Genomic DNA, 17155 nt, shown 5'->3' with positions numbered 1-17155 from the left:
CTCAGCAACCAGAAGTATTATTCACATGTTTCATAAATATTTAAGACTTTTGACCCCAATTTCACGGTCCACTAAACATAGAAAATGAAAGTGGGAGTTTCAGGTTAAAGTTTTTGGTCTAGGTAGTTTTTGATAAAATTGAAGTCCAATCAACTTAAAACGTAGTGCATATGTTTCCTGTAGTATAATCTTTCTAATTTTAATGCCAAATTAGATTATTACCCAATTTTGCGGTCCATGGAACATGGTAAAGGATAGTGCGAGTGGGACATCCGTGTACTTAGGAAACATTCTTGTTTCTACAAAAAGTTAATATTATTTTTTATTATGCAAAAAAAACATCCCGTTGACCGACTTCTGAGGCCTGCTACTAATGATCCCGACAACAATGATAGTCGTGTCATATACCATTGTGTAGATAAATCAATTTAGATTTACGGCATATTAAGTTTAAGTAGGTTTGACAACCGAGAAATAAAAACATAACATGAATTTGGGATTAGGTGTCATTATTAAAAAAAAATAGTTAAGTACCTTGTGTTGTATTAAGGTATATAGGAATTTTTTTTTAAGACAAGTGCCTGTGCTTCGTCATTGCATTCTAAAAAACAACGTTTATCACATCCACATCAATTATCTAAGCGAGAAGGTTTCGTGCCTATTGTCATTACGTATTTACTAAACTAATTATCCAGTTATGATGATATCTAATAATGCTATCAAAAAGAAGCTTTTTGTTAACATTTTCTTATTAATTTTCCGTTTAGAAGTTTCCTCGGAGTGACATTTATATTAACGCAACGTTTTCGAGACTTCTATCAATAATAAGTAGAATTTAAACATTTCATGATGAAAGAAAAAAATATATTTGTAAAGTTCAAATGTAAAAGCATCACATATATATTTGCAATTTATAAGGCTTTTCGTTTTAATGAGCTACACAACTATCATTATTGAAAAACACAACAACAACAAACAATGAACTTGAGATTTCTTTCCGTTCTAAACGATAATATAGGATAAACAAATGTATCACAAAAATGACTTTAAAAATTTATAACGAAATAATCAAATTGTGGTGAAAAATGAAAATATTAAGATGTAATATGTTCGCAATGGATTACAAAAAAAAATAACAGACTACATACTATCATAATAAAAGTGAAAAAAGTGCGTATATTCCTACAAAATAAAGTGACATGGAATGTAAGCAAAATACGCTCATTTGCAGAGGCAAAATATGTTCATTTGCAGAGATGCAAAATGAAAGGCACATAATACATGTATATAAATATAGTTAGAAACAGCCATTTATTCTTATCATATATCAGACACTGGGTGTATCTTAAAAGTGCATTAATATCTAAACATAACGCTGAGTCTAAGTTCATCGTATGTGCGCAAGATGTGCCGTTTTGTTATCATTCTAATACATTATGGAACCATTCAACTCCCTCTCCCTAGAATATAATTTGGAATAATTGTTTTAATATGAAAGTTTTCGTTTCAAGTTAAATAATGTTTGAGAAAGATCATATAACATTTTCCATTCGTCTTTTCCTTCTCAATCCATCAACTAATTGTTCTTTAAATGTCAATTTCGCTTCCTCTGAATCCTCCCATGTAAGGAAGTCATGCCTTTCCATCTTGCGCCTCAGTAGCCTTGGCACATGTCTTGCGGTAAGTCCATCAACGTTGACAATCAGAATATCAGATATTTTACCTTTTTCTAGTAAATCAATAGACGTGATAATTTCAAACTTGTATCGCTCTTTCGCCATGAATTCTCTTGTGAGTATAATGAGCACAACTCGACTTGCTTCCATGTTCTCAATTATGTTATAAACTTCAGCTTTTCCTGGTTCTGCGTCTCTGTCTTCAAAATAAAGTTTAAATTCACCTCCGAACTTAACAGTTTCCAGATCCCCACAGTCTACCCCTGGAAAGATGTTTTTCAAAACCCACTGATAATTGTCACTGGCACTGCAAATGTAAGCATCGTATTTATTTACATAGCCATCTAGTTGCTGATAACCATCAGCTCCAGATCCACCAGATCTTCTCATTGATCGCTGAACCCTATACCATCGAAGTTTGATGTACCAACGTCTTTTGTAAACAACAGCAATAACTATAAGAAAAGCTAGAAAACCACAAACAGCTGCAACTATAATTTCTGTAGTTGTAAACCAGATACAATTTATTTTATGTCTGTCAAAAGAAAGAAGTTTCTTTCCATGCCATTCTGAAGGTGAATTGCAGAGATACGCTTCGATGTGCAAAATGAAAATAGTTGTTGTATTCATCCAATCACGGAACCATCGCAAGTCGCACGTGCAGGCAAACGGGTTCTGACGAAGATCAAGAGTCTTCATTTCTTTAAAGTCCTGAACAGATGACGAATTGACAAGCGCTATCATATTTTGACTCAGATCAAGATTTTCTAATTTGAGTGTTCGTTTGAATAAGTTATCTCCCCACGATGATATCTTGTTTGAACTGATTGTGAGGTTTTTGATATTGATCAGATCTTTGAAAATTGGAGCCGGAAGTTGTGTCAATTGATTGTTAGCCAAATTCAATACGATAAGTTTGTGCAATCCGGCAAACAAATGACCATTAGCGTCCTTCGAAATCAAGTTACCGAGTTGATTGTTTTCAAGGTGTAAATATCTTAGCGACGTAAGAACACGAAAAAGTCCCATAGAAAAAAATGCAAATGCATTATCGGCCATATTTAGATAATTTAATGATGACATGGAACCAAAAAGACTGTCACCGTTCGGAATCTGGTTTATATTGTTTTTATTAAGCTCCAGTGATTCTAAAACAACAAAAGATGCAAAAAGTTTTCCTGGTAAAGTGTGGATCTTATTATCTACCAAGTGAATTATTTTCAAACTAGTGAGACCCAAAAATGCATTCTGTTCAAGCTGATGAATTTTATTCCCTCCTAAATATAAATACTGTAGTTTAGACAACTTCATAAAAGAATTGTCTTTCAAAGCTGTGATTTGGTTGCCATTTAAGTATAACCATTGTAGTGATGGCGGCAGATTGTTTGGTATTCGGGATAACTGATTGCCATTTAGGAATAATCGTGTTAATGCATCCAATCCTTCAAAGGCACTGTCACTTATTTGAAAGATGTTCGCACAACTGAGAGTTAAAGTGATCAACTTCTTTAAATTTGCAAACCCTCTTTGGGGTATGTTGCTCATTTTGTTATTTTTCAAACTAAGAGTCGTTATTGATGTGTTCTGAAGTAACTGAAAAGTAGAAGAGGACAAAACTCCACCAAGAGTTATATTATCTATATTCAATGACACCAGACTCGATCCAACAAGACCATGGAAAGCCATCTCTAAGTCTGAACTGGTCAAAGGATTATAGCCTAGTTTAAGGGATGTTATATTTTTCATCCAGCTAAAAGCTCCTGTAGATATCTCATCAATCTTATTCCGTGACAATTCCAGTTTCCGTATATCTGAATTATGCAAATTTTTAAAGGTCGAATCATCGAGTTTCCTAATTGCGTTATTACTTAAACCAATTTCATTTAATTTCTTAAGTTGTCGGTACTCGTCCGGAAACGTTAGATCAGATAATTTGTTTGCCTGAATGTAAAGACTTTTAAGACTCCTTAATTTCCCGAGTCTTGGAATTCCTGACAAATAATTACTGCCCAAGTTTATCAATTGAACGAATGGAGTGTCTATAAAGGCATCGGGCTGAATTTCTTGAATTTCATTATTGGTTAGATAGACCTGGGTTAATGACGTTATATTTACAAAGGTTCTGCTTTCAATCACCGATATCTTATTGTTCCTTATATATAATTGATTAAGCTTAGGAACGATCCTGCCGTCAAATGTGTTAGCTTGTAATCCTGCGATTTTGTTATTATCTAACCAGATAATTCGCAGGTTTGGTAAGATGACATTTGCAGAAAAAATAACATGTACTATATCATTGTGTGCCATGTATAGCCTCTCAACTGATTTTGGAAGTTTTTTTGGAATGTTTAACAGGTTATGCCTTTCACAATTCACGGATGTCAATTCTTTGTTACATGCACATTTCTCAGGGCAAACATCTTCAGCCTTGATGCAAGTGACTAATGTAAAGACAAGAACTCGGTGAAGGAACATCTAAATAAATAAAAAAGTATTTCACTAGAAGAATATGAACTAAATTAAAATACAAGGGAAATTTTATCGTATTTAGGGTTAACTCGAATAATTTTGCGCCCTCTAGCGGCCTATAGCCTATCGAGGTTAATGTAGCAATTGGAGATTAGACGGAGATCAGCGGAATATAACGATGGACATTATTCGGGTTAATTTAGGGTAAGTGGGTTTAATTTGTAAATTAGTGAAAACGATCGCGTCTTTAATTTACCTATAATTTGGCTTTAGACCGGTCATGTAAATGACAGTTCTAACACTTAATTCTTTGGATGTGTACTGATTGATATGTTAGTCTGAGATACACGATTTGTTTTATTAGTTGTAATTGGCTTAGCTGATCACAAAATATTGAACTAGCTGTCAGTAACTGCGAGTATTCTCAGATCTGTACTGAAAGTATTTTCTGTTGCATGTTAAGAATAGGTATATACTTTGTCACGTACTGTTTATGATTGTTTGGTGTTTGTCTTTGTATTGATCTGATGAGTTACTCCTTTTTGACTGATTTATACAGTTTATTTTAATGCTGTGCTGTTACACCATTGTTCCCGGTTAGGGGGTGGTTGAGTGCTCACAAACGTGTTCAAGACCGACTCATTCTTCATTCATAAAAAAGAAGATATGGTATGATTGCCAATAAGACAACTCTTCACAAGAAACCAAATAATGCAGAAACTAACAACTATATGTCACCATACGACCCTCAGGAATGAACTAAGCACATACCATATAATCAGCTATGAAAGACCCCGAAATGACAAATGTAAAACAAATCAAAAGAGAAAAACGGCCTAGTTACTGTATAAAGCAAGAACGAATAGCATGTTCCTGTCTAATGCCACGAGCCTGTAATTAAGTGGATTTCGTTGGTTTATGTCTGTCATATTAGTTTTTTTTTATATTGTTTTGTTATAAATTATGGCGTTAGTTCTATTTATTGAGATGATTCATATCTTTCATGTCTGACTTTTTATGGCCGATAATACCGTATGGGTGTTCTAATTGTTAAAGGAAATACGGTTGCCTATGATTGCTAACATCCACTTCATTTGGTGGATAGATGGGATCATACCATATCTTTTTATTTTTATGCCAATAAAGTTCTAATTAATAAAAAAAAAAGTTGAAACAGATTTTAGGAAGATACTAACAAAGATAACCACCCAAAGCCGAGCGAACTGCAAGAATTCAGAATGGCGGAAAAATGGGTCCGGCAACAGTTTAAGCGTCTCGATCAGATATGCACAAACCACAATTCTAATTCATATAATTCACAATTAAAAAAATATTATAATCGGGATTGAGACACAGTGGGTAAAATTACAGATAATCCGACTTTTATCAAAGGTCTATAATTACTGCTTATTTGTAAAAAGATGATTGAAGATTTCAGAATTTTTCATAACTTTCATTTGATTTACTAGTACATTATTGGTTGAATATATATCTCACGCAATATTTATGAATGATATGTTTTTTGAAAAAACTCACATAAAATATGGTTCGAACTTTGTAAAGATGGTTATAACTTTGTAGAGATGGTTAGTCGAACATTTTGACGACCATACTATATCTAGCTCTTGAAAGGGCGAAGTTTGTGTATATGAGGAAAGGTCGTGTTTTTATGAAACTACATGTAAATCATTTGTGATTAAATACATATATTTACCTCTTTTGTATGGATATGATAAAAGCCACACTCAGAACTCAGTAATCGTAAATAGTGTCTCGATATATCATATGATGAATTTCTTTCTTTAAATTTTTTATCTAAAAAATCATATAAAATGTTGTTGCAAATATTTTCTAATGTTATTTTTTTTAGAAATTTGGAAAATAAAACCCAACAAAATCGACTTATAAATAGAAACTAACGGTTTTACCAATCCAAAAACCAGAAGCAAATGATTTAGTTTATAAATAGTAGCTAACATTCAATGATTGAGAATTTCCTGAAACCCTAAAATAAGCAAAACGTAAAAACATTTCTGCGTGGGTGGTTTTAAATGTACAAGTTCTAGTTCATTATATTAATGTCGATCAAGGATGCCAATTACAGGTAATTTTCTTACTACGAATGATTCAACGATTTGATTACATAACATGCATATTATATATGAAGTAAGAAATAGGCATGTATTAGAATCACAAATTGTTTCAGTTAACCATGCATCTTTTCCAAGATTTTGATATATATCAGCTTGTTTCACGGGTTTAGTTATACCCGGCCCGAACAATCAACTAAAATTATAATTTTATTAAGATTGGGAAACATTTTCTTAGTCACGGATTTTAAAACATTGGATTCAACCTTGAAAAAATAGTCAATATTTCTCTGAGTAGTAATTCTACTAAATATGCCTGTGTCGATTACAGGAAACGATAATTATTAAAGTATCTCATAAATCCTTGCACTCACAAATGTTAAGATAAGATAATATCTTCTAATATCATACCTGTTAGAATAGTCCTTGTGATAATACTTTGCAATACACATAAACACATGACTAGTATGCATCTCTCAATAGATAATTTACGGTGTAACATATATATTTTACACTCATTATTTATAACTAGTTATACTTCAGTTAGAATGTGTTTACGTTTTTGTCGTTGGCTTTAGGGATTTCAGAAAACGAAAGTTAACAAGTTATCATTAATGTTCTAATTTTAAACCTCACTCTCCACTGAAAGTTTCAAAAAGCACTAACCATAGTTGATGATATTACCCTAAATTGTGGAATACAAATGCAAAATATCAAAACTACCGACCTCCCAGGAAAATTCTTGATAATCGCTAAACAAATGGCAAAATCAAAAGTTTAATCTCAATCAAATTGAATAAAGGCATACAGTTCAGGAGTAATATCAAGTTATCTGTTTTTTTTATCACTATTATTGAAAATATTGTAAATAGATATAACAGTATTGCCACTTAACAAAATACATCGGTCTCATATTTTAATTTCTTAGGAGATATTAGGTGATAAACATCATAAAACTGAACATCATTTATATTTAAGAGTCAAATAATTTATCTTTTCCGTTATATATTATTTTAAGTTCGTTTGTCTGTAACATTTTGAAAATCAACTGATCGAGAGAAAAATAGAAAAGAATAGCAGGTGAGTGGGAAAACCCCTAGTTCAACCCTGTTCATGTGTCTGTCTTTTAAAAGTCAGTAACCTAGTCACCGTTTTCTACATAAAAGGCATGTACCAAGTCAGAAATTAGTTTGATGCGCTTAAGATTTTAATTTTGCGATTGGATAAGGAACTTTCTACAATGAATTTGCCTTGCAGTTCGGAATTCTGTTTTAACATCTCGTTATGAATCAGCAATGCATAACTTGCTGGTGAATTGATGGAAAATTGATGGAAAATAAATGAAAAAAATGGGTTTTGCATACTATTATGATTTGAAAAATCGTATCTTTGTTGTTCTTTACTCTCTTCACTCTTGATTTAAATTCCTGAACTAGAAATAAGGGGAAGGTCGTTGGTGTTCTCCGTTTTTCTTCATACATTTATAAAAAAGGAAATCACACTATAAAGGAACCTTTTTGTTTAACATTTAGTGCATCATAGTTTATAGGAAATCTCAGTAGTCAATGTAAATGCATACAAATATGCGAGAATGGGGGTTATATAGAGGGAAATAAACTTCTGCATTTTTCATTTGTTTAAAATAATTTAAAAAAATAATGTCTTTAAATATGTTTTCTTTTGAGCGTTCTTAGTATTGTGTTTATAATACAATCTAACCTAAATAGTTAGAAATGATTATATTCATATTTTATTATTGATAGTTTTTACTTACTATTGTGTAGCTGTACCAGTAGATCAATGAACACATGTTACATGCAGACAGAAATGTCCAAGTTTTTGTATACGGAAAATCCCATGTAGATAAATGTCAATTTAGGTCAAGTGTCATATCCGGAATCCCCGATAGCTAAATAGGTATTCACAATAACAAAATACGATGTAGAAATGAAATAAAAAAAAACTTCAAGTCGTAATGACATGTCTAGAAATTATACCACGTAACTAACTGACTCACCAACAATCTAGATTAATATATTAATAGCAGTAAACAAAAATTATAATGAATGCGTATTTTGAAAAATCAAAAAGGAAACTAAAAGTACTTGACCCAGAAACAAATATTTATATATATATCCTAATATAACACTGTGGGTATACATGCATATATAGCGACAAATGTCTGGATGTGGTGCACAGAAATATGTCGCTAAATACCATACTTAGTTTTCATTTTGGGTGAATTGAAAGTATGCATGGGCGCATTACAGTTGCGCGCATTTGGAAATTAATTTTATTTATAATTGCGCGCAATATTTTCACATATTAGGGCATTTTGGTTTTACAGATAAAACATGAAAAGATAAAAGTTTTGTGTTGAATATTGAGCAAATGTGGATTTTTTTTTCAAATTTAGGAACTATTATTCTTTCAATAACATTAAACGATCCGAAGAAGTCTTATGTGTCCCTCTACTTGCCGATTTATTTCTTTATTATTATGAGGCTGACTTCATGCAGGGACTTCTAAGGAAGAAAGATAAAGAAGTTAGCAATATCCTTTAACTCTACTTTCCGCCATATAGATGATGTTCTTTCACTAAATGATTCAAAATTTGGTTATTATGTGGAACGCATCTATCCCATTGAACTAGAGATAAAGGATACTACAGAAACAGTTAAGTCGGCTTTATATCTTGACTTACATCTAGACAAAGACAAAGAGTGTCGGTTGAAAACAAAACTTTGCGACAAAAAAGGTGATGATTTCAGCTTCCAAATTGTGAACTTTCCATTTCTAAGTAGCAACATTCAAGCAGCACATGCATACAGGGTATATATCTCCCAATTGATACGATATTCCCGTGCTTGCATTTCCTATCATGATTTTATTGATAGAGGGTTGCTGCTCAAAAGGAAGCTATTAAACCAAGAGTTTCAAATGGTGAAGTTGAAATCATCCTTTCGTAAATTTTAAGGACGCAATCACGAGTTGGTTGACCGTTATGGAATAACCGTTTCACAAATGATATCGGATATGTTCCTTACGTCGTAACTACAATCCCCTTCCCTTTCATGAATGTGACCTACCGAATTAGACTCCACCGGATTTAAGATCACATAAGCAACACGATGGGTGCCACATGTGGAGCAGGATCTGCTTACCCGTTCGGAGCACCTGAGATCACCCCTTATGTTTGGTGGGATTCGTGTTGTTTATTCTTTGGTTTTCTATGTTGTATCATGTGTACTACTGTTTGTCTGTTTGTCTTTTTCACTTTTAGCCATGGCGTTGTCAGTTTGTTTTAGATTTATGACTTTGACTGTCCCTATGGTATCTTTCGTCCCTCTTTTATATAGACGCAACGCACGCCTGGCGTATCAATTATAAGCTTGATGCCTTTGATAACTATTCACATCACTAGGTCGATGCCACTGCTGTCGGACGTTTTTGTCCTCTAGGGTTTGACCAACCATTAGCAATTCGATGTTGACATGAATATCAATTACATTGTCTTTTCGAATAAATTGACTGTTTGCAAAAGTATGAATTATTCTAAATACTTTGGATTTTCTTATCCAAAGTATAGACTACCTTAACCGTTTTTTGCAAAACGTTTTGAAATTAGGGTCCTCAATGCTCATCTACTTTGTACTTGTTTATTCTTCTAAATATTTTGATCTGAGCGTCACTGATGAGTCTTATGTAGGACGAAACGCGCATCATTGGTTTCAAATTATAAGCCTGGTACCATTTATAACAATTGCTACACTTGAATAGGCATTAATAGTTTTAACCTGTCTGCTTTAAATATAAATAGCTATCCGATAAATAGCCAATGTTTAAAAAAGCTACGCGCAAATGTATTTAGTAATGCATGCAAATGTGAGACACCGTGGAGTGTAGTATAGCAATTATATATAGTTTATTCCTTAATCATATGTGTAGCTCTAATATGTTGGTCAATGTACCCTGCCCCACCAACTAAATCTGACTCTTGTTAAATAGAAATACAAAGTTCAAAATAAGAATACTGAAATGATACTGTGTCGTAAAGTTTATTTCTCAATCAAAACATTTCGAAAAAAATCAGGATTTTCTTATCCCAGGAATAGAACACCGTAGCCGTATTTGGCACAATATTTTTTGAATATTTTGGGTCCTCAATGCTCTTCAACTTTGTACTTGTTTGTCTTTATAACTAATTTGGTCTGAGCGTCACTGATGATTCTCGCGTAGACGAACCGCGCATCAAGCCAGGTACCTTTGATAACCATCAACCATCAATGTCAAATTATATATGCATATCAAGATATGAATTAGACACAGCTGTGATCACTAGTAATTCGCTATTTCAAGCTTAATGTGAAAACATAGCCACGCTTGTGTGATGTTATAATTTATATTACTGAACGTAAAGACCGATGATTGTTTGTTACTCATTTCATTCTGCTTGAGAAGTCCTAAAATGAAGTCTGTATCAGAGGAATTGATGAATAAGTCGGTGAAAAGGGATAACAGTCTGTTCACATAGAAGACACAACAAGGGTGCCGGTATGTTTGAAATAAAGTCATCATAGATACAGGATTAAATTTGTAATTACGCCAGACGTCTACAAAAGACTCATCAGTGACGCTGGAATCAAATAAACAAATAAGTTGTCAACAACAATAGTAAGTATCTTGGTGATGTCAGTTTCAGAACATTGACTCTTTGGGCATGTCCCCTTCTTTTATGATGTTTTGAATTGTTTTGTCGATTGATTGTTGTAATTACCAGAAAATCCAGAAAAATCGTTTTATGCAGAAAGGCAATTCTTTATTACAGCAATTCTTATTAACATAGTTCAAACCTTCGATTTAATCTTAAAATTAAAACAGAGGATACACTGCTTCTTTATGATTGAAATTATCCAAACTGCTGTTTAATAGGATTAAGTCAGGAATATGCCAGTTATTATCCATTCGTTTAATGTGTTTGAGCTTTTGATTTTGCAATTTGAATCAGGACTTTCCTTTTTGAATTTTACTCGTAGTTCAGTATTTTTGTGATCTTACTTTTTATTTAGATTTGAATAGATACGAAAGTGGTATTTAGAAAAACTTAATGGAAGTTTGGATCATCAATGCTGTTGTACTTCATACTTTATTTGGCCTTTAAAGACTTTCATGCGTCACTGAGGATTTTTCTTTTGAATTTTTGTCTATTAAAACGATTCTGATTAACTGTGAGGAAAAGCATCAAAACTTGCGTATCATAGGGTTTGTAAGGGAGTATTTTTTTTTAACCCTGCAAACAGATAAAGAATATTTCAATTGATGTTAAAGAGCTGCAAGCAGTTTTTATTGAAAAAGCATTACGGTAAAGATTAATCAGGACTGGCATCTATAGGTTAAACCTAATTTTAAAACGACTATCGTCTAGAGGTCATCATATCTTTAAAATGAGTTTTTTTTTATAGTGCAAATAAATTTGAATTTTAAACATTGAAACACAGAGCTTAAAACAAGACTATTGGTTTCTCTACGTGGCCTGCTCATTACTCTTTCATATCAATGTATACCTATTTAGTTTGTTAGCTGAAGCGTGAAGTCATTCAAAAATGACAACACGAACCCCACCAAAAACTAGGGGTGATCTCAGGTGCACCGGAAGGGTCAGCAGATCCTGCTCCACATGTAGCACCCGTCGTGTTGCTTATATGATATAAAATCCGGTAAATAGTCTAATTCGGTAGGTCACATTCATGAAAGGGATTGGGACTGTAGTTACGAGGTAAGGATATTATTTTTGAAACGGTTTTTCTATTACGATCAACCAACTCGCGAGGGCGTCCGTAAAATTTACGAAGGGATGATTTCAACTTCACCATTTGAAACTCTTGGTTAATAGCTTCCTTGTGAGCAGCAACCCTCTTTCAAGAAAATCATGATAGGAAATGCAAGCACGGGAATATCGTATCAATTGGGAGATGTATACCCTGTATGCATGTGCTGCTTGAATATTGCTACTTAGAAATGGAAAGTTCACAATTTGAAAGCTGAAATCATCTCTTTTGTCGTAAAGTTTTGTTTTCAACCTACCCTCATTGTCTATTTCTAGATGTAAGTCAAGATATGAAGAAGACTTAATTGTATCTGTAGTATCCTTTATCTCTTGTTCAATGGGATAAATGCGTTCCACATAGTCACCAAATTTTGAATTATTTAGTGAAAGAACATAATCTTTTATATAGCGGAAAGTAGAGTTAAAGGATATTGCTAACTTCTTATCTTTCTTCATAAGAAGTTCCTACGTGAAGTCAGCCGCATAATAATAATGAAATAAGTCGGCAAGTAGAGGGGCACAGTTTGTTCCCATTGAAATGCCGACTGTCTGTTGAAAAACACGTCCTCCGAACGTAACAAATATGTTGTCAATCAAACAATCAAGCATCTTGATAATATCAGTTTCAGAGATTTTTTTGTTTGAATCAGAGTGATCATTTAAAAAGAAGGATATATTGTTTATCTATCGTACTAGTCTACTATTAAAGTAGGATAGTTTAACTTACCTACAAATGACTTCACGATTCAGCGTACATGCAAGCTACACAAAAATATTATCTTTAGCTACACACTCAATGAAATCGACTGTAACACGGAAATATCTTTTAAGATATATAGTTTATTTGATTATCAAAATGATTATCAAAGATATCGGAGGTGACAGTAGTTTACCGATGTTGCAATCTAGTTAATCCATTCAGGAGATATAAATCCAGGTTTAGAAAATGAGGGAATCCCATGACCCTTTAAAGGAGCGAGATCGGATTGTAGGCAATATGCATTTAATGCCATACATATCGGAATAATAAATTTAACACATATATAAATGCCATTCATATAGTTATAAAGTGCAATCTTTAATTATCCTCTGAAACAAAATTGACAACAAGATTGATGAACAAGCATTCGATTTTACAGAAAGGTGTTTTTTTACACTTCCAGAAAACAAAAAAAATATAAATTTTGAAATATTGCTGTTAAGGACATTGATTTCAACTTCAAGCTAAAGTTAGTCTCATGTGCCAAGGACACTTGAAACAAAAATAAAGTTATTTAAATCTTAAGGGTAATACAAATCTTGGCAATAAATCTTAAATTTAGTTATCTTTTCCATTTATTTATTTATAGATCGATATATAGTCTACCAAATACATTGCAAATATTTAAACCTTCTTTTTGTAAAAAGACTTGTTATTTTACTCTTAGTTCTTGACTTTTCAAAATGTTGGTCTGATGCGTTGTTAAATAGCAACATGTACACATGGAAATAATATCATATTTACGGTTTTGTATAACAATTTTATCTATTTTTAACAAATAAATAGAGTGTTGTCAATTTTTTTTAGGAGCACAGTATTTGAATATACTATCATAAAGTAAAATATCAGGATTTACTGCACCTGGCCCTGCTAGTGAAATTAACAAATTGTTTGGCGTTTTTTTTTATTGGAAAAATAATGGTCGGGATCAAATACTGTGTCTATTTTATGCACAGCTTTGACTTTTAAATTTGATAATCTTGTCAATTTACTATGTCTAGTTGTTCGAAAACTAGTATTTTCATTCGTCTTATTTTCTTATAATTGCAGGCATGTACTATTACAAATCAGTACTTCACTTTTGAACAATTTAAAAATAAGGGGATATGGCATGAGATAACCAATGTACCAATGGGACAACTATCTAACAACGGTCACATAAAGACAATAAGAAACGAAACATTGACTTTCATAGATGAATTGGGCACTTTTTTAGTTATAAAGCTATTCAAGAGGGACGAGAGATACCAGAGGGACAGTCAAACTCATAAATCGAAAATAAACGGACAACACCATGGCTAAAAATGAAAAGGACAAACAATAGAACACATGACACAACATAGAAAATTAAAGAATAAACAACACGAACCCCACCAAAAACTAGGGGTGATCTCAGGTGCTCCGGAAGAGTAAGCAGATCCTTCTCTACATGTGACACCCGTTGTGTTGCATATGAGATAACAAATCCGGTAAATAGTCTAATTTGGTAGGTCACATTCATGAAAGGAAAGAGGATTGTAGTTACGACGGAAGGAACATATCCGATATCATTTTTGAAACGGTTATTCCATAACGGTCAACCAACTCGTGATGGCGTCCGTAAAATTTACAAAGAGATGATTTCAACTTCATCATTTAGAACTCTTGATTTAATAACTTCCTTGTGAGCAACAACCCTCTATCAGGAAAATCATGATAGGAAATGCAAGCACGGGAATATCGTATCAATTGAGAGATATATACCCCGTATGCAGCTGCTGCTGGAATGTTGCTACTTATCAATGGAAAGTTCACAATTGGTAAGCTGAAATCATCTCTTTTGTCGTAAAGTTTTGTTTTCAATCGACCCTCATTGTCAATTTCTAGATGTAAGTCAAGTTAAGATGCCGACTTTACCGTATCTGTTGTATCTTTTTTCTCTGGTTCAATGGGATAGATGCGTTCGACATAGTCACCAAATTTTGCATTATTTAGTGAAAATACAATATCTTTATAGCGGAAAGTAGAGTTAAAAGATATTACCAACTTCTAATCTTTCTTCAGTCTCTAAACTGTTTCATTTCTTCCAGGTAAAATTAAGAAAAGCGCTTTCGACGCAATCAATCTATTAAATTTTGTTTGTTTATTTTTGGAGCCCAATAGAAAATGAATAGACTATAATATCTAAAGTACCTTTAACCGTTTTTTTTTTTTAATAAAAAAGTGATTTAAAAGCAATGAAACGTTTAATCGTAATGCGTTTCAAAACGACCGTTCCGGATAAATACCACAAGGGTAATTACTTTTTTCAATTGGATCGAACCGGAAATAACGAGTAAATACACATGATTCATACAAGTACATATACTTATATAAATTATAAAATTGGTCATCATAATTGCTAGTACATGTCTATAAGAAAAAAAAAAACACTTTTTTTTTTTTAAAGATGTTGTTTTATTAATTACATTATTGCAAAAGTGACTAAAGTAAGATTCTCACACAGATGCACATTATGGACGTCCTTTAGGTGATTTTTGTACGTAAAATTAGAATTTGATATTACCAATTTTTTCCACATTTTGTACCGTCAATCAAATAAGTTTTTATTTACCTTGTTTAATTACGATTTATCGATCAGAAAAAGGACAAATCAAAGCATCTTTTAATTGGAAAAAGTCAATTCAAGGGTTTAGTTTATAATGATACCACTGTTTTTAAATTTGATTTTCAAACTGATTCTTTTAAGGTTTCTTTCGTTCATTCAGTGAATATTACCTTCAATAAGTATAAATTTCAAATGTCTTGCTTTTAATTGCTGTAAATGCAAAATGCCTTCAATTAAAACTTGCATTCATAATTCTAAAAGTGATTCTCTCTTTATATTTTTTTAGTTTTGACAGAGGTCAAGGATTCGCAATGAAAAATGCAAACATTAACTTTGATTTGTTTTTCTATTATCGATTTATGTCTTTTGAACGCCGTATACTACTATGCGTTGCCTTTATCTATAAACTTAAATATTGTAATGCCGTGTATCGTTTTTAACTTTTTCTATTTTTTTCTCCTGTTTTCATTTCAAATTAACACAGCAAAAATATTATTACAAAAATGCTGAACTCCAAAAATCAAAAGGGAAAGTTCATAAACTGAAAATAACCTAACGCTTCGACTTTATCAACCAATGTATCGAACCAAAAACTAAATTGTTTATTCCTGCACTTTACTCGAGTGTAGTTCGTGGTGCATATCTTGGAAACATTGTTTCTATTGTCTGATGTTACAAAAATAAACCCAAGTTTTATCTGTCTACAGAATTTTGCGTGGCTTTTCACAAGTATTTGTTTTGCTGACAATATTCTATGATTAATAGTTATCAAAGGTCCCAGGCATATAATTTGATACACCTATCGTGCGTTTTGTCTGCACATGACTCATTAATGAATTAACTCATCATTGATAACAGGACTAAATTTGGTATATACGCTAGACGCGCATTTCATCTACAAAAGAATCATCAGTGACGCTCGAATCCACCAAAAAGTTAAAAAGTTAGAAGGCTAACATTGATTGTTCTTATTTATAGTGTCTTGATAGTAGTTTTTTTAGTTTTGTTAATCGCAATCTTTGGTGACAAAATTCAGTACACAATTAGTTTAGTTTATTGAAATGTGTTTGACACATTCCAAAAACCTGTTTATGTTCGATTCAATTATTTCAATTTTCAATTCAAAAGATTTAAATTAGCAGTGTAAAAGGAGATAACTGAAACATTTTTGTTTATAAAGGAATGTTAAAGAATTGATATTTTTTCTTGTTCTATTGCATATAGCGGTTTCTTTTGAAATTTACTGATGTTAGTCAAAATGTCTTAAGACTAGTTGGGTTTCTTTTATTTTAAAGGACAAATAGAAATAACAGAGGCGGCAGTGAATTACTGATGTTTTATTCTAGTAAATTTAATAAGTAGATACACATCAAGGAAAAAACAAAAACATAAGGAACCACATAACCACCAAAAGGAGAGATACAAGCTCATAGGCAATATGCATGTATACGGGTATCATGGCAATTCATTTCACAAAACGTTTAATTCATATAATTTTCATGATTGTGCTATTGAAAATTTCAAAATTGGCAACTAGACAAAAATAACAGCAATGTTGACGAACATACCAAACGATGATCTGTATTTCCGCGCATACAGAATAGTTTTTATATGTTTCTCAATATTTTTCAATATTTCTGTAATATTTTTTTATATATATTCATTCCAAAATATTGCTGTTGGATACAATGTTGATAAACTTATAGCAAACTCAACAAGTGTTTGGAACAGTTTGTTTTTTTATAT

At 32.3% G+C, this 17155-nt stretch overlaps 1 protein-coding gene across 2 annotated transcripts; it reads right to left on the bottom strand.

Moving 5' to 3' along the window:
* Window positions 1-1435: 1435 nt before the first annotated feature.
* On the bottom strand, window positions 1436-8101 carry LOC134721692 (toll-like receptor 3). 2 transcript variants are annotated; one of them, XM_063584857.1, is made up of 3 exons: window positions 8010-8084; window positions 5860-5960; window positions 1436-4151 (listed from the first exon to the last, which is right to left on the bottom strand). In XM_063584857.1, the coding sequence occupies exon 3, from the start codon at window positions 4149-4151 to the stop codon at window positions 1533-1535; it is 2619 nt and encodes an 872-aa protein (XP_063440927.1). In that variant the 5' UTR covers window positions 5860-5960; window positions 8010-8084; the 3' UTR covers window positions 1436-1532. The 2 variants fall into 2 exon arrangements, with proteins under 2 accessions (XP_063440927.1, XP_063440926.1); XM_063584856.1 differs by lacking the exon at window positions 5860-5960 and having other exon boundaries at window positions 8010-8101.
* Window positions 8102-17155: the final 9054 nt, after the last annotated feature.

This window comes from Mytilus trossulus, chromosome 6, assembly GCF_036588685.1.
Source record: "Mytilus trossulus isolate FHL-02 chromosome 6, PNRI_Mtr1.1.1.hap1, whole genome shotgun sequence".
NCBI lineage: Eukaryota > Metazoa > Mollusca > Bivalvia > Mytilida > Mytilidae > Mytilus > Mytilus trossulus.
Note: the sequence above shows the minus strand (reverse complement) of the source record. Positions and strands in the feature narration are given on the sequence as shown.